Source organism: Phycodurus eques, chromosome 15 (assembly GCF_024500275.1).
Source record: "Phycodurus eques isolate BA_2022a chromosome 15, UOR_Pequ_1.1, whole genome shotgun sequence".
NCBI lineage: Eukaryota > Metazoa > Chordata > Actinopteri > Syngnathiformes > Syngnathidae > Phycodurus > Phycodurus eques.
The window spans coordinates 14,104,890-14,128,777 of NC_084539.1; the positions used below are offsets into that span (position 1 = coordinate 14,104,890).

At 38.2% G+C, this 23,888-nt stretch overlaps 1 protein-coding gene across 1 annotated transcript; it reads right to left on the minus strand.

The window, feature by feature from the left end:
- Nucleotides 1-412: 412 nt before the first annotated feature.
- musk (muscle, skeletal, receptor tyrosine kinase) lies at nt 413-22,887 on the minus strand. The gene is made up of 17 exons (XM_061699279.1): nt 22,595-22,887; nt 19,010-19,136; nt 17,955-18,106; nt 17,692-17,819; nt 17,481-17,622; nt 16,196-16,320; nt 13,894-14,053; nt 13,488-13,494; nt 9,265-9,528; nt 8,338-8,531; nt 8,141-8,164; nt 7,978-8,066; nt 6,667-6,841; nt 6,073-6,259; nt 5,811-6,002; nt 4,083-4,231; nt 413-2,593 (listed from the first exon to the last, which is right to left on the minus strand). Exons 1-17 carry the CDS (start codon nt 22,674-22,676, stop codon nt 1,893-1,895), a joined length of 2,898 nt encoding a protein of 965 aa, XP_061555263.1. The 5' UTR covers nt 22,677-22,887; the 3' UTR covers nt 413-1,892.
- Between the last annotated feature and the right edge of the window lie 1,001 nt (nt 22,888-23,888).

Consider the following 23,888-nt stretch of genomic DNA (forward strand, 5'->3'; position numbering starts at 1 on the left):
GTTAAACGTTTTACTTGCACCTTGGTTCTTAAGATACCTTTATCAATAATACCAGCACAATCCCGATAAGAATAAAAACATACTTTATTTTGTTACCATAGTATTATGTGGTTGTTTCAGCACACACTTCAATTCCAAAATAATGCTGAAAATAGCATTTAAAATTTATTTTTTTGCACACGTATTATTTGCTGTGGCCATGTCTGTGGACTTAGATTATTTTCGTCTGGTTTGCCACACATTAACAACAAACCCCACACCAGACACAGCAGCAGACTCAGGGACCTCTGGTTTCCATTTATTTTGTAAGAGGTAGCAAAGTGCAGAGAATGTGAGAGCTGGTGAAATGAAGGCACATGGATTGCACTTTTGTACAAAGTAAGAAAATAAGAAAAATATTTAATCAGCTTAATCATTTATTTTTTTACAAATACAAGTATATACTGGACATTTATTTATAACTGTCCATGTGTGCTAGAACAAATATCAAAGTTGTTTTTAACTGTGGTAGGAGGAAAAACAAAACAGGAAAGGATATGTTTTGCAACATATTTGCAGTATAAAATGAACACAAAATCACATAATCTTACCAAATGTAAAAATGACTTTTTTTTAATTTGCAAACAATACAAAGATCATCATATTAAATGCATAATACTGTATATTATTTAAAACAAAAATCACAAATGCATTGCTCACACAAGGGAGAAAATTTATTATTTAGTTTAGTTTTTTTTAGTTTAAATATAGCAACTATAATCCTAAATTAGATTTTTTGAAAGGCAATCAATATAACGGGATAAACACTTTCAATAATTACCAACAATTATAATTTACACAACTGCTTAGACTTAGCATAATGATGCTAAAGAATGTGTCATTTGCTAAGGTAAACAGTTCCTATATATTCATGAGTTTCTTCTAATTAAAGATAGACATTTTGACTGTTGTTCATGTTTACCTGGGTATTTTGATGCGTGAGAAATATATGGGTAAATGTTGTCCAGATATATGTACAGTATAGCAATGGCAATGGCCAAATAACATTTGTGTGCTAATACAAATACACATGTGCAACACAGAAATAAAATATAAGAATAGTCTACAATGCATCAGATGGAATTATAGTCATATTAACAAAAAACAAGAGCATGGGTTAAAGTGAATCAGTGCCACTGGGTCAAGTTACGTGTGCGAGGTTTGCCAGCAACATTTTACAGTTCAATGCCACACAAAAACATACTGCATGCCTATTTGTCAGAGTGTTTAAACTTGTTGTTTCACCCTCTTTGCAGAGTGGTATTACTACCACTCATCTTATACTGTATCATCACACTAGCACCCAAAAGGACGAACCTTCATCATGCTACAAATTGAGAGTTTCTAGAGTTTTATATAGTTCTGATATTGCAAGTCTGTTAGTTGCAAAGTCAATAGATGCGACTTAGAATCTTAGCGAATTTTCCGTTGTCTATATTGTGGCCATCAATAAGAGACATCCTGACTGACCAAGTATCACAGGAACAAAATCAATGTGGAATTTCTTTCAACCTTTGAAAAGATGGAACTGAGATGTCAGAATGATTTAACAAAGTGTGAATGTTTTGTTTTTGTTCCATGTACTGTATTGGGGTTTTCCTGTCAGGACTTCATAATATTCTAAACTTGTGCACCTCGGTTATTGGAGTCTAATCTGAAAAGCTCTGCAAAATTATTCATACATTTTATGACAATGATAAAATATGAAAGATATTTTTGGTGTCTTGTTCAATAAATTACTAATATAACCTTAAAATATGAATATTCTGTGAATGCTGAGTGTCAGAAGTTATGCAGTGTCTTGGTGGGAAATTTAATCCCATCCTAATGGTTTGTTGGAGGTATAACAAAAATTAACAGTCAGCCTCAGTGTCAGCATTGGCACTCTGCATGTTATGATCCATCCGCTCCAGAATTCGATGTATGCTGCTGAAGCTAGGCCGATCGGATGGGTGTGTGCTCCAACAAAGCCTCATTAGATTATATAACTCCAGAGGGCAGTTCTCAGGGCAGGAAAGGATATGACCATCCCTGACATAGTAAATAACTTCCTCATGTCCCATGCCATAGTATGGCTGCATGCCGTGGGAGAAAATTTCCCATAACACCACGCCATATGCCCAAACATCTGATTCAGTGGTGTAACGGTTGTAGAAAATAGACTCTGGGGGCATCCAGCGAATCGGTATGGCGTCGTTCTCGTTGGCTTTGTAGTAATCAGCCGAGTATATGTTTCTGGAGAGGCCGAAGTCCGCAATCTTCACCACCATTTCCTCCCCGACCAGGCAATTTCTTGTTGCAAGGTCTCGATGGACAAACTTGTGCTCCGATAGGTAGGCCATCCCTGCGGCAATCTGTTTGGACATTGACAGCTGCTCAGGGCAAGAGAGGAGCCCTGCTTCCATCTCCGAAGAAAAACTGCGACCCGATAGGCTCGGTAGGCTGAGCGTTCGCACGCATTGTGTTGGAGATCGACGTCGCAGGAACTCATTAAGGTCACCTTGGGCCATATACTCAAACATCAGGCACATAGGTTTACCCACTGCACATACACCTGTGGAGTGAAAGCATACAGGCTTTTTTAGTTCACTTTTGATAATGTGAGTCAGCTTTTGATCTTAGCGATTTCCCACCACAGAGGTTTGCAAGACCAAACAGGGATACTCACCCACATAAGCACATTAGTGATGTGATTAATCTCAATAACTCAAGTTATTTTCTCTTCTACGGTATATCATAGAATGGTTTCATTCACGGGGAAAAGGTAAATAAACATTTGGTGTAGACATAAACACAGACAAAACCATCTGTGATGTGTGCACGTTCACAAATAAACTCCAGCACATAGTGGATCGACAGTTTCACATTAGTAGCTCAGTGACTGTAACTGCTGCCAAATTATAAGTTATCCTTGTGTTCTTCTGCACCAGTATTTACAGAGATTTTAAAGAATTATGAAACCGGAAGTGTCTGCTGCACTCTTTGTGCATGAGTAGAACCTTTACAGAAAAACTACTGGTAATTATCTAAAATCACAATGAGAATTTCAGCATTCTGCATGTCTTTGGCAGCACCAATAAAACCTAACAAAAAGCTAATTAAATCATAGTTTCAGGTTCCAACAAAGCACTTCTTTACTTGAGTTCTATATAGAAACAGCTGTCTACTCGGTTGTTTCTGTAATTGGATCACATAAAACGAATAGATTATTAAAGCTGTCTGGAAGCCTGGAATTCACAAAGTTTTGAAAACATCTGTATACAGCTACATATGTATCATTCGGTATGAAAATGTCGTCGTTCAATTATTGTGAATTTTGCCATTCAGCTCATTGTTAGAAAACAGCAAGTTCTGCAAAAAAGTACTGAAATGTGAACATTTGGACACATGCATTGAAAACTTTAATGAAGGTCAGAATAACTTCGCCTGTAAGTGTTATCGTGCATTTTAGGGTAATCCTGTAATTTCCCACGAAAACGCAATATCCCTAACTTTCTCTGAGTGGTGTTTATGTATCTATCGAGGCTTTTATAGATCCACAATGAAATAAAGCAAATATTTTAACTGAAAAAAATCAACTCCGCTATTAGTATGTGCATCTAAAGAGCCTGATACTATAAATATGAGGTAATCTAGAGTTCTTGCTTTTGGAGTAAAAGCCTACTGAATAATTGATTAAGTCATACCCACGTCTCCTTCTAATGAAGTAATTGTTTCTCGCTGATGGCTTTAGTTTGTGGTACACACAGACATTGAGGGAATTAAATTAATCCACATAAATTGACGTTTACATTAGTAATGAAAGAACAAACTTTGCCTTCTGTATCTAGCAAGTACAAAAAGTATGTGCCGTGTCATCAGTTAAGAACAGTGGTTGCCACATTCTTTTATTTTTCCCTGTCAGTTACCCAAGATCTGGTTTTGTGTTTACTCTCTGCCCCCTTTTAAGTGAATATGCTGGCATTCAGTCACAAAATGAGAAATCCAGGTGTGAATTCTGCCTTTTTTTAAACCCGGGTTTCAGCCCACATGTATACACTTACCTAGAAGTCGCACAATGTTGATATGGTCAAATTCAGCCATGAGTGCTGCCTCTCTCTGGAAATCATTCTGCATGTCTGCTGAGGCTTCTTCCTTGAGCATCTTCACAGCAACCATTGTGAAAGGTTCCATCAGTAGCAAGCCTGGGGCTCTGCAACAATTACTTGTTCACTCAAACATTCAAGAACACTATGCACAAATACAGTATATGTAATACCCTCTCAGAGAGGGTATTTTAAAGACTAAAAGTCTTTCAGTTTATTTTTTTCTTCTGCTACCACATCCATCTGCATGGAAAATTTTGAGAAAATGTGATGTATTTGTAATAGACACATTTAAACTGTGCATACACAAAAATGGTCTTAAATGCACACTAGTAAGCTGTAGTTTAAACCTTGTCTGTGAATATCTTCTTTTTTTCTGGTCTGTTTAAACCTCTGTGTATGATTTGTGTGTGTGTTTGTGCATACTGAATTATTGAATTATTTCTGGATTTTATGAATTCGAATACGTGTACTATGCAGGCATTTGTTCTTGGCTGACTTGCCCTTTGTGAGGAAAAAAATGTAAAGGACCTCATGTTCTAAAAGAAGTGGGAAAGTTAGTGTGCATGGGTTCGGTTAAGGAGATAATGTTTATCAATAGTTTAAAAAGCAAATTGCAAATTAATCCCTTGTTTCCTTACATGTGAAGTATTGAATGTCTGGATAGGTTAGAAGGAGTGTGATTCAAGGTCAGTATTTGTGTTATGTTTCCTAGGGTGTTTATTTCCTGCACCATTCCAGCATCCAGTCTTTGGATTATCAGATTGGATGATGGACATCACATCATTGTGACCGATAACACACCAATAGCTTCTATAGAAGCACAAATCATGTGTTTACATTTACCATTTTATACAGTAGTTTGCGAAGATGGAATCTGCTTAGAAACTGACTCATTGGGATGAATGTTATAATACTGCATGTTGGTATTGTTGATTTTGTTATGCATACCACATTGCTGCGGTTATTGGGGGCCCTGTATTGTTTTTATCTAACAATGTATAGCCCTTCCATTTTAATAATAACTAAAGCTTAAAACTAAGGTGACTGTGGCCAATCATAAATGAGAAAAATCTGTGAACTTTGAGGTATTGGAGGTAAAAGAATTTACAAATTAAAGAGTTTAAATTTGATATCCCAGGAGAACAAAAACATCTCTTGCTGCTCCTGGTTTTCCTGAATTCCTTTTTGAAGAGAAACTTTATACTTTCGGATTAGCATTCAATCATGGAAAAGAAATGGACAAACACTGAAGCAAAAAAACTTTGCATACAAGTTGAGCGCCTATCCAACCTAGAACAGAGATCTATTTCATTTTATGCTAGAGAGACTGGTCTGAAAGACACGATTCAGTGTTTACTTAATAAGACACCTCCAACAGCTCTCCTCAACATGTCCGAATTGCACTCTTAACTATTTGAATGCGCTTTATTCTGCAGTTGTTCTCTTGCTTTTGGTACACATAAACGAGATAGCTGCAATCCCTAACCTCCTCAAGGGATGGTGATTGGTCTGGACATTCTTTGACCAGCCTTTATCAGTTTGAAGCCTCACAATATTGGCAGGGATTTGCAAGAATCCATACCAGTCGTCTTTAGAAGACAGGAATTTGGTTATGTTTATAGAGGTTTTTATCACTGCAACCTTTGTTTTTATTAATCTTCCCCAGGTTTAATTCAATCTTACCTTGCTTGGAAAACTCGCCCAAAGGCTCCCTCTCCAATATCACGAACATATTGGATATTATTCCTGGGGTATTCAAGCGCCAGTAGCTTGGAGTTGAGAAGCAAAGGAACCCGCTGATACATGGGGTTTGGGTGAAGTCGATCCAACAGGAGCTCTGAAGGAAGAGCGGTCATTGTTGGGGTCTCCATTGCCCTGTACAAAGATAGATTTAGTAAGGAACACATTGTTCAGTGAAGAACTCTCCATCACATTTTGATTTTACCGTTCCTGTTGTCGCCATTGTTTTCTGCGCCGGCGACATGCGAGGATCACGATGGTGAGGAAGACCGCGGTCGCAAGTACAGACAGAATGATAACAATGACAGACATGGAGTATGCTGGAGATGATGCGGTTGTGGGAGGGAGGTGACGTGGGCCTGCTGGCTCTTGCTTCATCACTGACACATAGCCTGATAGATAGAAATGATCAAAATAAAAATTTAACCCAAAAGGGAAAGTATGAACATTCTTCTAAAATTATGAAAAAGACTGATTGATGACACTAATATTAATAACATGAACATGTAAAACTAGGTCAGTGTGTCTCAGTCGAGAGTTAAAATCTCCCTCAGGCTATCATGTGTGAAATTTGCCTGTTCTCCCTGTGCTACCTCTTTGTTTATTTTAGTCTGCTCCCTTGTGGTTTCTTATGCCACATGTGAAGAGCCATAATTGGCCGTTGGAAGTCTTGTGATGGTCAGAAACCTCTCCAGTGAGTTCACGCTTCACAACATCCTAATCGCCAGTTTTCTGAGTCTGCATTGACCATTTTAAGTACCTCATATAATATTCTTGAGGAAGAGAGAACAGGAGTTACCTGAACCTGTGCCTCCTTCCCCACACTGTGGTACAGCACAGTACTCCCAGCGTATGTTAGGATTTGAGGTGTAACACCATGGCTTATCACTGATTCCTGCTGGGTTTCTGCAGTTGTTATCAGAGTTTTTTAACTCCGGAATGGCATCCACAGACAAGCGGTGCTGGTGGGGAACCTATAAGACAAGATATAGCATAGACATACTTGAATTCTTTATCTTCTTTTTTTTTTTTTTTTAAACCATACTAATTTTAATACCAAGGGGAAATTACATGTTCGCTCAGTCAAGAAGCTCCACAGGAACTCCAATCCTGAAGCCCAACTACTTCAAGACTTACATTAACTGTGGCTTCAGTAAAGAAGTGGGGCCTGCACCTTTGTTGTCCATCCTATATCCAGCCAATATTTCAAGACTGCTATAATTTAGATTCTATAACATGATACATAAGATGGTGAAAGAGGTGTGGTTTAACATTTATGAGGCTAATCCTTCAGCACTTTTAAACTACTTGTATCTGTGGTCTAATAAAAAGAACAGTCTCTACAGACTTTACAACACTTTCAAGGACACACACACACACAAAAGATCACACTTTCAGAACAAACTGAAAAGTGGACCTTGTAAATATAACCTTTTTAGAGACCCTGTTGACGGCCAATGGGGAAGGTTAGGTTTTGATAACTGCAGAGTTTCTACAATACAAAGAGCCAACTTAAATATTGAACATCTGGTGCGCAATACAGCATGAGCACTGCTTTGAAATATCACAAGTGAGGAAGCGAAAAAGTGCATTGGCTGCAATAACTGAATGAACCTGAGTGAAGTTTCCCAGCTATTTAATTTAGTTTGAAACTTAACTTTATCAAAGGTTTTAGCCAAGCTTGAATCGAATTATGATGGAAAGCAGAGATTAAACTATTTGCAGAGAATTGCGTCATTGCAAAGGATGTCGTTACAATCATACGGATGTTCAATAAATGCACGAATGTGTGCAGCTCTGTGAGTAAATGAGAGAATTTCTGTGTTAGCGATAGTGGTTGCAAGATTTGCGTGTGAAAGCTAATTGTTTCCAGAAACAAGTTGTGATCCTCTCTCTCTTCTCTTCTTCTCTGCTGACCTGGCAAACACACTCACATGTACTCTATACACACACACAAACAGACGCACACAGACACAGGCACAAACTGCACAGGAGAGAAGCAAGAGTTCATCTGAAGAGACCATTTTTAGTGAGCAAAGCCATAAAAACATAAAGAAGCTTTTAGACGATTGGGAGTGTTTGTATAGAGTACACACATGCAGATGAGTACCTGTCGATCCCACGGCTGACATGGTATCCCTGACCTTGTCACGTTCATGCTACCCTGGTAAAAACGCCCTCTGTCATGGTAACATGTCGCTGTTGATACCAAACAGAAAAGTTGTGAATTTTTAGATGGTTGATAATTGTTACTGAGTTATATCCACACTTACTTGTTATTTGATCTGTGTTGATGTCTGAAATATAGAAAAGTAAGATTAATAATCTTGACTCATCAATCAAGGTCATGGGAAGAACACTTGTTTGTGGAAATGGTTATAATTAGTCTATATGAATAAATAATTGTAAAATATAATCTGCAACGTAACGCATTACACATACTGAATTGTTATAGTGAATGCGAACTTACCCACAAAAGGAACGCGAGTACAAGCATCAGGGTCTGAATGGACACTGGGTAAAGCTTGACATTTGGGCAGCAGCAAACGGGGACTGTGGGAGTCTGTGGCAGAACCGTAGTGTCCAGGCTGGATGGACATGCTGCCCTCCAGTATCAGCCATTCCTTATGACAATACAGCTCCTTCACTGCAAGGCAGTGCTCCCTGTATTAACAGGCAAACAAATTTGATCATTCATTACATTGTTGCCGCTTTGTTTTCGACAATATATGTGACCAAAAATACTAACTGTATTAACGCGTCCAGAAACCTACATAAAGTGGAAGGAGAACATTGAACAGTAATAACATCCACTCATCAAGGGAGATTTTCCATAACATTTTGGCGTGAGGTAAAACCGTTGTCTGGTCTATTTAAAAACAATTTAGGAAACCTAAAAACAGAAGAAACGCTGGTATGTGCTTCTTGGAAGACTTTCTTAAAGATTTGTATTGTCTCTGAGAACGTTCACCTATTTTTAATCCAGAAGACAATTTCTCAAAAATTACTGGTGTCAAACAAGAGGAACTGGTGACACTTTTAGTTTGATGGGGATGAGGTCAGGGCTCTGTGTGGGCCATTAATTCAATCATATTGTTAGCATAATAGCATAGTTGCACAGATCATATTTTAACATTTTCGTAAAACAAGAAAGAAATTCTTAGCGATTATTAGCAAGCACATTTTTATTCACTAAGTTAAAAATAGCGTAGGCAATTACCTTTTTCGGCAAATCACATATGAATGTCCTTTGTCCGCTGGGACAGATTTAGGACGAAGAAGTACGAATATGGATTCCTTTTACGGTAGCACAGATTCTTGGCATATTTCCCTAGATTAATTCATTTATGTGTGTAAATATGTTTGCTCATATAAGGCATATGCATAAAAAGGTTACCTGCAGACAGGTTTAGGTGCAGGTCCCAACCCTGATGGGTTACAATCAGGGAAGGCGTTATGGCAGAGAAGTGAACGCACAGCAGGGCCACATAGTATACTGAGTCCTTCTAATTCTGTCCACCAGCTCTGAACCAGATACTCTTGCATGTCCTCAGGGTCAGAAATGGAGTTGTTGAAGAAAACCAGTGAATCTTCCCGTAAAATTGTGCGGCACACATCCCTGCGATACGCACTGCAGAAGCCTGCAACGCCCTTGTAGAGTCTGTCAAGAAATGTGAGGGAGACATGCATTAAAAAGTTGAATGACAATCTAAAAAGTCTTATTTCTTTTGTATATGTTTAGAATTCATTCAATTAATAGACTTGAATTTAACTTTGTGGACGAGTGGTTAGAACGCCTGCGTCACAGTTCTGAGATTTTGTTTCAAATCTCGGCCAGTGTGAGTTGGCATTTTCTCCCTGTGCTGGCACAGATTTTCTCCAGGTAGGATGGATGGATGGATGGTATTTACTCTGTTGTCTTATCAACTATAGTTGGAGGTAAAAACAGACCCCCAAAAAGCCAAGTCATTACCCACACTTAGCCTCATCTGGCATTTAAGCATTTAATTCATCTGATGATGAATTAAATGCTATTTCATTAGTGATGTGCCTTTTGTTTTTATCCATACAAATGGGGACAGGCATTTGTCTGACAATATTAAAACATATATTATTGTATTCTATTGAAAGTAAAGTGTTTAAAAGGTAAATGTTATAACTCTTTGGATGGTTACACATGGTTACGATCTGCATTTGCTTCACATATGATGTCGTTCTGAAACGCCTGTCTGGCAGTGTTCGCTCCGTTTCCTCTCAACCTGCATCTACAGTGACTCTTACAAACTCCAGATGCTGCCTCCCGGAGAGGCTGGAGCACTGGTTAGTTCTTAAATCATAGCATCAACATAAAACTAACACATAAATCTACCATATCCCACAATGACCGTTATTTCTCTAATATTTTTCTCATGACTCTGTCTGCATCCAGTGTCCAGATGTGGCAATACGTTAGCAGACTTTCAATACTGGACTTTTCATAATTATTTAGTTCTGATACCATGTTGCTACAACAGTTTGTTCTTTGTTTCTATTTCAGAAATTGGAGCAAGCAGCTGTACAAAATACATTTAAAACACATACTGTTTATATATGTGTGAATATTGTACAACCCCAATTCCAATGAAGTTGGGACGTTTTGTTAAACATAAATAAAAATGGTATACAATGATTTGCAAATCATGTTCAACCTATATTTAATTGAATACACTACAAAGACAAGATATTTAATGTTCAAACTGATAAACTAAATTGTTTTTAGCAAATAATCATTAACTTGGAATTTTATGGCTGCAACACATTCCAAAAAAGCTGGGAGAGGGTCATGTTTACCACTGTGTTACATCACCGTTTCTTTTAACAACGTTCAATAAATGTTTGGGAACTGAGGACAGTAATTGTGGATGCTTTGTAGGTGGAATTCTTTCCCATTCTTGCTTGATGTACAGCTTCAGCTGTTCAACAGTCCGGAGTCTCCGTTGTCGTATTTTACGCTACATAATGGACCACACATTTTCAATGGGAGACAGGTCTGGACTGCAGGCAGGCCAGTCTAGTACCGGCACACTTTTACTACAAAGCCATGCAGTTGTAACACTTGCAGAATGTGGTTTGGCATTGTCTTGCTGAAATAAGCAGGGGCGTCCATGAAAAAGACGTTGCTTGGAAGGCAGCGTATGTTTGTCCAAAACCTGTATGCATTAATGGTGCCTTCACAGATGTGTAAGTTACTCATGCCATTGTCACTAACACAGCCCCATACCATCACAAATGCTGGCTTTTGAACTTTGCGTCCATAACAGTCCGGGTGGTTCTTTTCCTCTTTGGCCCGGAGGACACGACGTCCACAATTTCCAAAAACAATTTGAAATGTGGACTCACAGGACCACAGAACACTTTTCCACTTTGCATCAGTCCATCTTCGATGAGTTCGCGCCCAGAGAAGCCGGCGGCGTTTCTGGGTATTGTTGATAAATGGCTTTTGCTTTGCATAGTAGAGTTTCAAGTTTCACTTATGGATGTAGCGCCAAACTATATTTACTGACACTGGTTTTCTGAAGTGTTCCTGAGCCCATGTGGTGATATCCTTTGCATATTAATGTCAGTTTTTGATGCAGTGCCGCCTGAGGGATCGAAGGTCACTGGCCTTCAATGTTGGTTTTCGGCCTTGCCGCTTACATGCAGTGATTTCTCCAGATTCTCTGAACCTTTTGATGATATTATGGACCGTAGATGATGAAATCCCTAAATTCCTTGCAATTGTACGTTGAGGAACATTATCCTTAAACTGTTCGACTATTTTCTCACGTACTTGTTCACAAAGAGGTGAACCTCACACCATCTTTGCTTGTGAATGACTGAGCAATTCAGGGAAGCTCCTTTTATACCTAATCATGGCACCCACCTGTTCCCAATTAGCCTGTTCACCTGTGGGATGTTCCAAACAGGTGTTTGATGAGCATTTCTCAAATTTTTTGCCACCTCTCCCAGCTTTTTTGGAACGTGTTGCAGCCATAAAATTCTAAGTTAATGATTATTTGCTAAAAACAATCAAGTTTAGCAGATTGAACATTCAACATTTTGTCTTCGTAGTGTATTCAATTAAATATAGGTTGAACATGATTTGCAAATCATTGTATTCTGTTTTTATTTATGTTTAGCACAACGTCCCAACTTAATTGGAATTCGGGTTGTAGATCGACTATTGTAGAAAAGGTTGAATTGGAATATCGTCACAAAACATTTATTCTCTTTTTCCTCATACTGTCTGCAGTTTCACTGTCCATATGTGGTAATTGTGGTCATGTTGAGGTTTAGCAAAGTTCACATTCAAACTTGCACCATATGCTGACATCAGGAACGGCTCCCTATCAGTATGTCAATATTAGTGATAGAAAGAAATGCGAATTGAAATCAGATTCTCAACCAAAAAAATTTAGACTGAGTAAAACCAGATGGTTTTGTGTGAGTCATGGATGGTGTAATGGTAAATTCCCCAGACTTTGGTGCCGGCAGTGTGGGTTAAATTCTCAATCAGTGTGAATGTGAGGTAAGTGGTTTTCAGCCTCTATGTACCTTGGTACATTGTGTCACCCTGAACAGGATAAGCGCTATAGAAACTTTGATTTGGTTTAGTTGGATTAAATAGGTAATATTTTAATATATACTTTAGATTTTTTTGGTAAGCCAATAATTATATGAGCATACACAAATTGATTAGACGCCATATAAAAGTGAAAAACCTGGCCAGATTGGCCTCCTGTTGCTTGCATTTGTACAGGGCAACATCATACTAATAGTTGCACAGTTTAGCCTCAGAAATTAAAAGTGACCGATCTGAAATGTAAGAGTTCCCGCAAAGTACAGTAGAGTTGGTTCAACATAGTATGGGGAGGATTGTTAATCCTCATCAGACTCGTGATTCGATTGGTGGTCTGTCGGCAGGATGTTATTAGCTGAGTGAGCTACATGAATTGTGTCTTCATAGCAGCAGGACACCATTACAGATATACAATAAAGAAGCGACAGAAGCAGGTCTATTGTAATGGAAGACATTTTAAATTGTTTTCTTACTTTTCCACTACATCGCATTCTTACACGTTAGTAACAATTTTCTGTCAACCAAGCAACAAACGGTAGTGTGTCTAGCTCCATCTTGCACTCGTGACTGCCCAATGAAAATACACTGAAAAGTGATATCATAAGGGCCGGACAACATAAAAATATCCTTAAATTTGTTTGAAACCAGCACTGGTCATTGGACAAAATACAACAGGCTTGCATTAGAAGATTAACATTCTAAGTTCAAATACTGTGAGTAAAACGTACATTCTCAGATGTCACACAAAGAAGAAAAGCTAAAACACAAAATGGGTTTTAGAAGGTCCATACTCTGGCTGAGATTAATCAAAACATAATTATTTTGTGACCTAAAAAAAACAGTTTGCATAAAATGAATGAAAGACCAAACATATAAGACAACAAAAATTCTAAAAGACTATACAGTATTGAACCCCTAGTTAATCCTGACATGGGGCTTGAAGTGTAAATTTAACCACTGTGTGACTTTAGAGGATTGATACACAAGAAGGGTTGCAGCAAGGGTACATTCCAGTGACTTACCTCCATTCTATAGGGAAGTGGCAATATCCAGAAGATGTTGGTTGAAGGAGAACCAGCATGAAAAGAAGAGAAGAGAAAGAAGGCAGAGGCATAGCATTTAGTCTCGCTTGGAAGAGAATATCAAACATGATGCTAATCTAACAATGCATAGGTCTGTAGAGGGACTTAACAACCAGCAAGTGGTTTGTCATTGTGTGTGGTCAGCATGTGTTTTCTTGACTATGGGATGCAGGGGTGGGGGTTGAAAAAGAAACAAATGACGCAGGGGGAAAAAAAAAAGAGCTGAAGCCACATGTCAAACAGACAGGCAGCTAACACAACACAAGACTCAGAGTTAAGTAGTTGATGCTCCTCAGATAAATGCAACAATTTATTCAAAAATCCAAGTGTAGAATTAAATATTTACCTGGAACAGTCACTCTAGCGGTTGCTTTGACAGTGTTGGCTCCTGCACTGTGTCTGTTAGAGGCTAAGCATGTGTAAAGAGCTGGCTTATTCACTGTTACCCTAAGAACTGACAAAACCACTTCTCCCACCAAGGTCTCATCGACTGATGCACCTGAAATCTTCAATGGGGGGAAAAACAGAGTATTGCATATCATTACCAATTGCGTTGAGCAGATTATAGCTTTTCAAATTAGTAAGACTCGGGTACAATGATACATCTTTGAGAAAATATAGTCATAAAAGTGAGTCATAAAAGGTTGAGTTCGACACAAAATTGGTGGAAATTCCAAAATACATTATCAGTCTGTCTAGGTGCTCCCGGTCTATTTTTAACTCATCTTCTCATCCTCCACAAAAAGGTAATGGGGATGTTGTCTCAATTAGATTGGGTGTAAAGTTGGCAAAAAAAAATAAATAACTTTTTCATTAAAGGTGGTATGTTTATAAAGGGCAGCACGGTGACCGACTGCTTACAGCGTCTGCCTCACAGTTCTGAGGCCCGGGGTTCAATCCCCGGCCCCGCCTGTGTGGAGTTTGCATGTTCTCCCCGTGCTTGCGTGAGTTTTCTCCGGGCACTCCGGTTTCCTCCCACATCCCAAAAACATGCATGGTAGGTTAATTGACAACTCTAAATTGCCCGTAGGTGTGAATGTGAGTGCAAATGGTTGTTTGTTTGTATGTGCTCTGCGATTGGCTGGCAACCAGTTCAGGGTGTACCCCGCCTCCTGCCCGATGATAGCTGGGATAGGCTCCAGCACGCCCGCGACCCTTGTGAGGAGAAGCGGCTCAGAAAATGGATGGATGGATGGATGTTTATAAAGCGTGTGCATGGGCAAACAGGAACAAAGTGCAATATTAACTAAATACCATTGAAATGGTTAAATCTTGTTTATGGTATTAAAGTGTTAGCAGCGACACCAAATGTATGTTGTTTATATTGAGAAATGCAACATTTTAGTCAACACACACACACATGCTGTATTTACAAGCATTACTGGCAACGAATAATTTCTAAAGCACCTAAACCCACCAAGACATTATGATGTCTATGTCTGCCCACAATACTACACTTAATGTCTGGTCTTACTGGCAACTTCATTTTTAGACGAATAGTAAAATTCAACTATGCTCGAATTACATTACAATTGACAGTGAACAATGAATCATTGCATTACATTGAATACTCACTATAAGCCCCTTAAAAGCATTGGTGAACAACGACCCCATAACCACCACAAAAATCAAAAGAATATTGCTTAAATTATTGAGTATTTCTATGTCAATTCAGAAAATTATCAAACCATTGCTTTCTTGTTGGAGCGTATCAACAAATAGACACTTGGACTTTTAAAACTAAAAGCTTGTTTTTGGTATGATTCATGCAAACTGCCTTGTCTAGATGTCACGAACGTGTTTGTACTGTAAAGCTGGTGATGATTATAACAAACCATTCCAGTGGCGTTAGAATGTATTCATACTGTTATTAGATTTGATGCACGCATAAATCATTTGAGAATCCAGCTTATTGAGTCACTAAATATGACTCAGTCCTTTTGAGTTTTGTGTACACTGTTATGCACTCATCAACCACCACATGAAGAGCACCTGCACCAAATTGAAATAGCTCCCTGACAGTGTCAATCAAACCAGAGAATTATTCATTTTGCCATGTGATTATGCTATACTTACATTGACTTGCAATGTATCATGCAAGTGTAACTACTGATGCGGTCTGTTGTATCTACTGTATATGTGTACTGTACCTCCCAGTGGGAAAATAAGTAAATACTGTAGATGTACTGGCACATTATCAGAAAACATTTAAATTTGGATATCCTTTCGGTGATTCATAGTGAACAAAATGTCTCATACAAGTTGTCAGATTTCCTAATGAAAACAGCCTTGCAAAATCTTTGATCCCAGTCCAAGAAATAGTTCAACTTTCAAACACAATGTCATGGTCCATCATTGTCTGGAATGTTCTACGACAATTTGTATTCCATCATAGATTCTCCATGACAAGCTAGTGCAAAATTTACTTTTAAATTTGCATAAAAAGCATGCACAGACTTTGTGAACTACTTTCCAATGGTTACAACAATAATACTCATTAGCAAGTTCAGTATCATAAAACTGAGGTTCCATTTTAAAACAAGTTGTGACCAACATGTGCCACGTGTTAAAATTGTTAAAAATAGAAATCTGCTCAAACTGGCAGACAGTTTACTGCATAGGTCTGGTGGCCCGTGCAGTGCACTCACAGTATTCCCATTTTCTAACCAGGTGATGGTGGGGATCGGATTTCCAGTGGCATTACACTCCAGAGATATTTGGCTGCCATACGCTACTCTCTTCTCCTTGGGAACTCTCAGGATTCGTGCTGGAGCTGCACATGCCACAAACGGACCACACACGTACAAGTATATATATATAAAAAAATGGAAGCATAGAAAAGGGTACAGTGTATTCACAGTTGTTTTTTTAGTTTAAGGAAACCTTTACGAGACACGGGTTGTAATGCCTCATTTTTGGCCTCCTGAAAACAGTTAAAGAAAAAGCAACCTTCTTCGCTTTTACAACACCATGTGTTATCTGTTATTTCCTGCTAATTAAAGCTCTGCTCACGGTGGAGCAAGGATGAGATTTACATGAGGTTTACAAACAAATGTACCAATGCCAAAATTGCCCTAACAGCCCCAACATCTGCAACAACTTTGTCATTTGAACACTATTCAGCATGTCCATATTTTGTCTTTGGAGATCTTAACAGCCACGCTAATTTTAATAATTTATACTGAATGTGTTAACTCGGCAGCACATCTGCCTCACAGTTCTGAGGTTTGGCTTTCAAGTCTCAGCTATAGCCTAGCCTTCCTGAGTGGAGTTTGAATGTTCTACCCATGCTTGTGTGGATTTTCTCCACGTATGCATGTTGTTTGGTCAATTGTAGACTTTGTATTGTCCATAAGTGTGAATGTGAGTGAATAGTTGATTGTTCATATGTGCTCTACAATTGGCTGTTGACCAGTCCAGTGTGTACTAGCTGGGATACCAGCTCACCCATGACCCTAATGAGGACAAGCAGTATAGAAAATGGATGGATGAATGTGTTAACTGTGGATGTGTTTTTTAATGTCAAAATACAAACAAAAGGTTCCCATAATGATTCCCATAATGACATTGCACACAGTTTCATAAGTCAGATGATCCTTGAATTTGTGTACCAAAAAAAAAAAAAAAAACTTTCTATAGCTATGATGTTCCCGACTCCAGACATAATTATGTGTTTTAAAAGATTGTTTAAAAGAAATATGTCAAAAATGTAAAACATTTCATGAAATGTACAGTTTGTCCTACAAATGATAGTTGGTTATGTTCTATTCACTGATCATTGAAAGTACAAGAGAACCTTCATAACGATTCAACAAGTTTTGGTGCAGCTTTGTAGCCAACTTTTGGTTACATTCCAAATCTAACCAAAGGTTTTAGGGCATTGAACTTTGGAGGTTTTATCTATAGTTTACAAAACCAAGGTTGAATACTTACCTTGTACTTCAATGGTGGCAGGCTTGGAAAATGCCGAACCAAAGCTATTTTTGGCTACACATCGATACTGTCCTGCATCTTCCTTCTGAATATAGTTGATCTTCAGTGCGCCATAGTCAAGAATATTGACACGGTCACTGACCTGTTAGAGATTTACCATTTGAAAGAGTAATTTATTCACAAAGCCTTAGTAGGGAACATTCAACTTTACCTTAATAAGCTCATCTTCTTTAAGCCAGGTGATGTCTGGTTTTGGGTTACCAAAGGTAACGCATGGCAATACTGCTTTGGACTCAATCAAAAGTGTCACATTTGTTGGATTGCGCTTGATTTGTGGCTCTGGTTCAGAAAGGGATGATAGTAAAGACATTTACATCAGTGCTGCTAAAAAGGTTCTGGATTCATTGCTGATCGATTGTTTGAACTGCTACAATCAAAAGAGTTTTGAACAGTTTTGATATGAAGAAGACATACTCATTTTTAACTGTAGCGCTCCACAGCTCTTGGCTGGCTCTCCAATACCATTACTGGCGAGGCAGCAGTACTCTCCGTTGTCATTCTCTCTTACATGAGGGATAAGAAGCATTTGTCCCTGCTCTCGAGTAAGGTACCGGGGGTCATAGTACCTAGTGTGACAAAAAAAGAACAGTGAACAACCAATAACAACACAGCCAACACAACAACTTTTGCAGTCTTTCTCTCAAAGGTAAAATCTTGCTGATTAAGACTTGAGAGAACATTACTATTAAGTGTGTGCTGCTACCAGTGATAATAACTTTAAATGCATGGAATTTTGATAGTGTATAACTATTGGACTTTTTAAGGATCTGAGCTCTCCAAAGCCCTGTTTATTTGGGAACAGTATTTCCTTTGATGAGTGAAAATACTGTAGTATGCCTTTTGTCCCATGAGATGGCTGTCAAACTTTTGTAATGACACACCACAGGACACCAACAGGCACATGTGCATAAAAGCATTCCTCCACATATCCGGCGTAAACGTAGAAAGGCGATGATGAATGCGCATACGTCAATGGAGAACGTCTGGATTGGTTTGAATAGATGATTAAGTTGAATTATTTCTTGATGTGATGCTGGGCTACAAAACAACAAAATAGATTGCTGATTATGAGTCATGACATCAAAAATCTAAAATTTATTGAGCGACATTAATTAATTCAGAAGACTCAGCAGCCCAAATACTGTACATCTTAGTAGTGTGCAATCATTTAGACCTAGAAACCTGGAGTCAAATCTTTTGGGCACCCAAAATGCTCATCATCATCATCATCTTCATCATCATTACAGCTCTTGATGGGTGTGGACATGCCTGTCACCGTGCATAGAGCCAATCAGGTTAACCATTGGCTGTCAATGATGTCTGTATTCTGCCAACTCGTCAGCATCCTCAATGGCGAATCCGAGCTGTCTTTGGTTGCCCTTGATAACACTCAGCCAGTTGGTCTAGGGTGGTCTTCCCTAGACCAGTATGCTAGCCAAGATGGTGTGCTATAGTAGATGTGAACTTACATTATTGGTTGGTTATTCTTGGTCCATGTGATGTCTGCGGAAGGTTGGGATTCTACCTCACAGATGAAGGTTGCGTTGTGATCCAGTATTACGTCCACTGTCTCCAATAATGTAATAATACGAGGTGCTAGACAGAAAGTACGTGAAAAGAGTCATTGTTGGCAAGTCCATGGACCTAATGACAGTGAGTAACATTCCCGCCAATAAATAGGCATTAATAATAATATAAATAATAACTTAGATTTAGCCCCTTTCAAGGGATCCAAGGGCACCTAAATAACAGTGGAACAACATGACAAATGTTTCAGACTCAAGGCTCAAGATGTCCTCACGATCCAGCAGAGCATGTACAACCACTCCTACAAGAGACTTTTGTCAAAAAGGAATGTTTTAGATTAGAACTATTTGAATTCACAATTCACTCATCTCAGTTACACGTTACATTTGTTTATGTATGTCGGCTTTAGATTACAAAACAAAAATACTCTAGATTCATTCTGTTCGATATTCTATGAAATATGCCACTATGCTTATACAGAAATCAAATCAAGAAAGTGTTTAATTTTTTCAAAGTAGAAAGAGGGTAGGATGTTTTTATGTTGCATTAATCAGGAAAATTATTTATCCATCCATTTTCAACACCGCTTATCCTCACTAGGGTCACGGGTATGCTGCAGCCTATCCCAGCTAACTGCAGGTGAGAGGTGGGGTACACCCTGAACTGGTTGCCAGGCAATCGCATAAACAAACAACCAGTCACACTCACATTCACACCTACGTACGGGCAATTTAGAGTCTTCAATTGACCTACCATGCATGCTTTGGGGATGTGGGAGGAAACCAGAGTACCCGGAGAAAACCCATACAGGCACGGGGAACACAAGCAAACTCCACACAGGCCAGGCTGGATTTGAATCCGGGTCCTCAGACTGTGAGGCAGATGTGCTAACCAGTCGGCCACCAGAAAAAAATACTTTTTATTTTTCAGTAATGTTTAAGTCAGCCTGGTAATTTCACTCAGACATTGTGTAATATCTCAGTTATTGTAGGAAGTAAAATGGACTTACCAGACAAGAGAATTCAAGAGATTATAACACAGTATTCGTGATCAGATATTTTATTTTTTTGTCTGGGGAATATATTGTAAGAGACAGCAAGACAAACATGGACAGTGCTAGTCGCAGAGGGATGAAATCACATCCACCTCTATCTGATAAGAGACATCAGGTTTGCATTAAACTTCGTATGAACTCATGCACGGAAGAGAATATAAAAAGTACTGTTTTATACTTTTTATTAATTAATGAAAACAAAAAGAGAATGTAAAAGACAAGGAATGAATATGACAAGATGAGATGTATTTTGTTTGGGATAAACTGTTGGTCACTACTGCTGAAAGAGGGCCACTGGAAATGAAAAACTAACGTGAAATCAAAGTGTGGTTTCAAAATAATAACTTTAATCGAGGTCAAAGTGAAGTGAAAAAATATCTCAGTAAGCTTTTAAGTTACAGTTTGCAGTGCATACAGTTATCAGAGAGCATCGGCTTTTAAAAAAACTAAGAAAGAAAAAAATAATAATAATTCTCGTCCAACCAAGTCAATGTTTGCATGTTGACATTGGCTTTTAGATTTAACCATCAATGTGCAATGTACTTGAAAGGGATTTTCACAATGGTGGGTCACATTGTTTTGCTATAGATTCCTGATGGATAGCATTTAAAAAATAAAAATTGCACCAGATGGACCACATCTGGAAAATCACCAAATATTGATGAAAAAAACGGCATAATTGTTTGTAGAGCACATGGATAGCCTTGAATTTCCGTTTCCTTTGGTCTTTGTGGTCATTTATAATTCATCCCCCAGGATTTTTTCCAGTTTTTGTGTCACATTAGCAGTCGTACAGTATTTCCATTTGAAGCTGTCATGCAATAAAGAGATTATTTATTTTTGTGCCAGAGAATCAGATGTTAGCTTATTAGTGGCTACTTGTTGAGTTCTTAGTCATGCAAAACAACTGAATTGCGTCAGGAAGTACAAATTCTACTATGTTTGCTCGCACACTTTTTGATTTGTAGATCGTAAGAAGAGCCAACTCAGTTCAACAAAACACACGGCTTGTTTGTCTTCTATAATCACTGCAACTAAACCTTAAAATCACATTAAATCTTTGGCCAATTTTCCCAAAAACATACAGTATGCCTCTGTACGTTACACATAAACCCATAGTTTAAAGTTTGTACATCATGATGGCTGTTATGTCTGTGAAAACAATACAAATGTATGTCATGTAATACAAAATTACCCTGAATTTGTTTGTTATTACTGTTTATGTCTCGTTAACAAAAAAAATGAATTTGAAATCTGACGTCATGAAAAGTCATTGAAAAAGATTGTGGCAAGCAAATATTTAAGCATTCAACTATTTTTCAATTGAGGATTAAAATATTATTTAAAATAATGCTTGTGATATCTGCTAAGAGTGAATAAATCACTTTTCTTTTAAAGATTTTCTGCCAAAATTAAAAGAATAACTATATTTATATTTTTTTAAAAAGCATGAAGTAGACCCACTATTTGCTTTTGTGGGTCACATAAATTGTTGTGACGGGCCAAATCTGACTCCGGGGCAGAGACATGTATACTTCTTTCCGACATTTCAATGAGTTCCATTTCTTGTTCTTGGGAGTCATCATTACAAAAAAATAAAAAATAAAATAAAATAAAAAGACCCCCCCCAAAAAAAAAGAAAAAGCCAAGCAGTGTTTCCCTTAGATTATCATGTCACTCCCATTGCTTCTCACTTCACAGTAAAAATAACAATAAAAGAACAGAATTTACTGTATATGGCAGAGGGCACACTTTATGTAAAATTGACTTTTTAATTGCTTCTAATGTATAAAAATAATTGGGCCTTTTGGGTGCCAACCCATCCTGTAAGCGTGAATCTAAATAACCAAGTAAAGTGAAGTACTGTATTTCCAAAAATGTTGACGCTTATGACGATTTTAATTTGGAATTTATTAACTGATATTTTGAGTGTGAACATCCTTCTAGCTGCAGTCAGTCAGACCATAACTATCCCCACTCGGTTTAACCTGTATCTGTAACAATATCAATATCAAAGGAGAGTGTGTCCGAATTTGAAGCCCGTTTTCACATTCAACTCAGATAGGCTAGTTACATTAAGTTATATGAGTGAGTAACGTTTCTCTAACCAATCATGCCATGCTGCAGCATCATGCCAGTAGGTTAATATTCTTGATAGATTTGGTAGTATCTAAAATATGTTGGTCAAAAAACACCTTCTCCCTTGCCCTTGGGGGATGTGGTGATCAGCAGGTGATCTCAGGGTGACATACTGTACACGCATTTGAAGACTTTACATAGCAAACATACTGCAGCCGCAAAACAGGGTCCATCTCATGATATTTCCTTTCATTTCTACATTTTACTGTGTTGATTATTATAATTGAAAGAAACGTAAAGGGGTATGGAGCCGCTTCGCTATGTTCACTGATAACTGCATTTGCTACTTAAACAGTCACTTTAAAAACATTCAACATATGGAGGCTCCACTTACCTCTCTGTATGCCATTACTCAAACTGACCAAAACCAGAAGAGAGAGAATCTTGAAGACTGAAATGAGTCCAATACTTTTCATCCTGGCTCGGAATTGAGCCACGAGGGCAAAGTTTCTTATGTTCTAAAGCCTGTGGTTATATTGCCATGCCTTCTAGTTTCTTGTGTACCGTCGTAGTCAGACAGCCATGTTCAACACTGATCAGCTCACTCTGTGTGTTAACATTGTGAGTGACAGTGGCAGCTGCTAGCTATCGTCACATGCTGTCGCTCAGAGTTTGGAGCCACACTCAAAGCTCCAAAGGCTCCGGTGTTGCAGCACCACTCCAACTGTTTATAAGCCTGAGTCATGAAGTCAGAACACTATACGAGGACAACAACAACAACAAAAAAGACCAGAACTATCACACAATGTTGACTAAATTTTACAATTGTAGGAGCAACTAGAAGTACAAGACACAATTCTATGTTTCGAACAAAGTGACGGATAGTATTTCAGATCGTAAGTCGCTGGAAATAGGTAGATTAACAGCTTAACAACAATTTAAATTTACTATAGTTTAATTAATGTTTGTTGAATGTTGCACAGTGCATTACTCTCTGCATATGTTCTTCAGAAACAGATATTGGAAAGCATACGATACACAGATTTACTATGTGACACATAGCAGATAGGCCTATAGTGCAGAGGCTGCCCTTGTGTCCACCTGTTGCCTGCACTGTATGCTCTGATTTATTTTAGGAAAGGAATGGCACTTCATTGGCTTTTCATCCTTCCTGCTTCGGGTGTAGTCAACTACTCTTGTACCTTAGTGAGAGATTAGTGTAATTTATTTTGTAGGGTGATAAAATGCATCTTTAAGTGTAGTTTTGTGCCACAGTACCAGGCATTTTACTTTATAATTTACTGTGTATGGTTTATATATTGTTTATTGTTGGCATATCTATATATATCTAACAACATGAGGCTTGTCGCAAATATTTGTATATAGTAATATGCTCCTGAGTTAACGAACCTCACAATCCCTTCTTGGTCTAAACATGTTTTAAATACTATTCAACCACTGGATGGTGCTATAGCTCTAAAATTGAAAATGCTGCAAATCTGTAACTGATCTAGATTTAGATCTTAATGGCAGGAATACAATACTACAATACTAACGCGTGACAAAAGCACTGGAACACAGATGAATTGTACACTGTGAGAAAAAGTTAAATTCAATCTATCTATTGAACCATCCATCCATTCAATATATGTACCGCTTAACCTGTTCGGGATAGTGGGGGGCTGCAA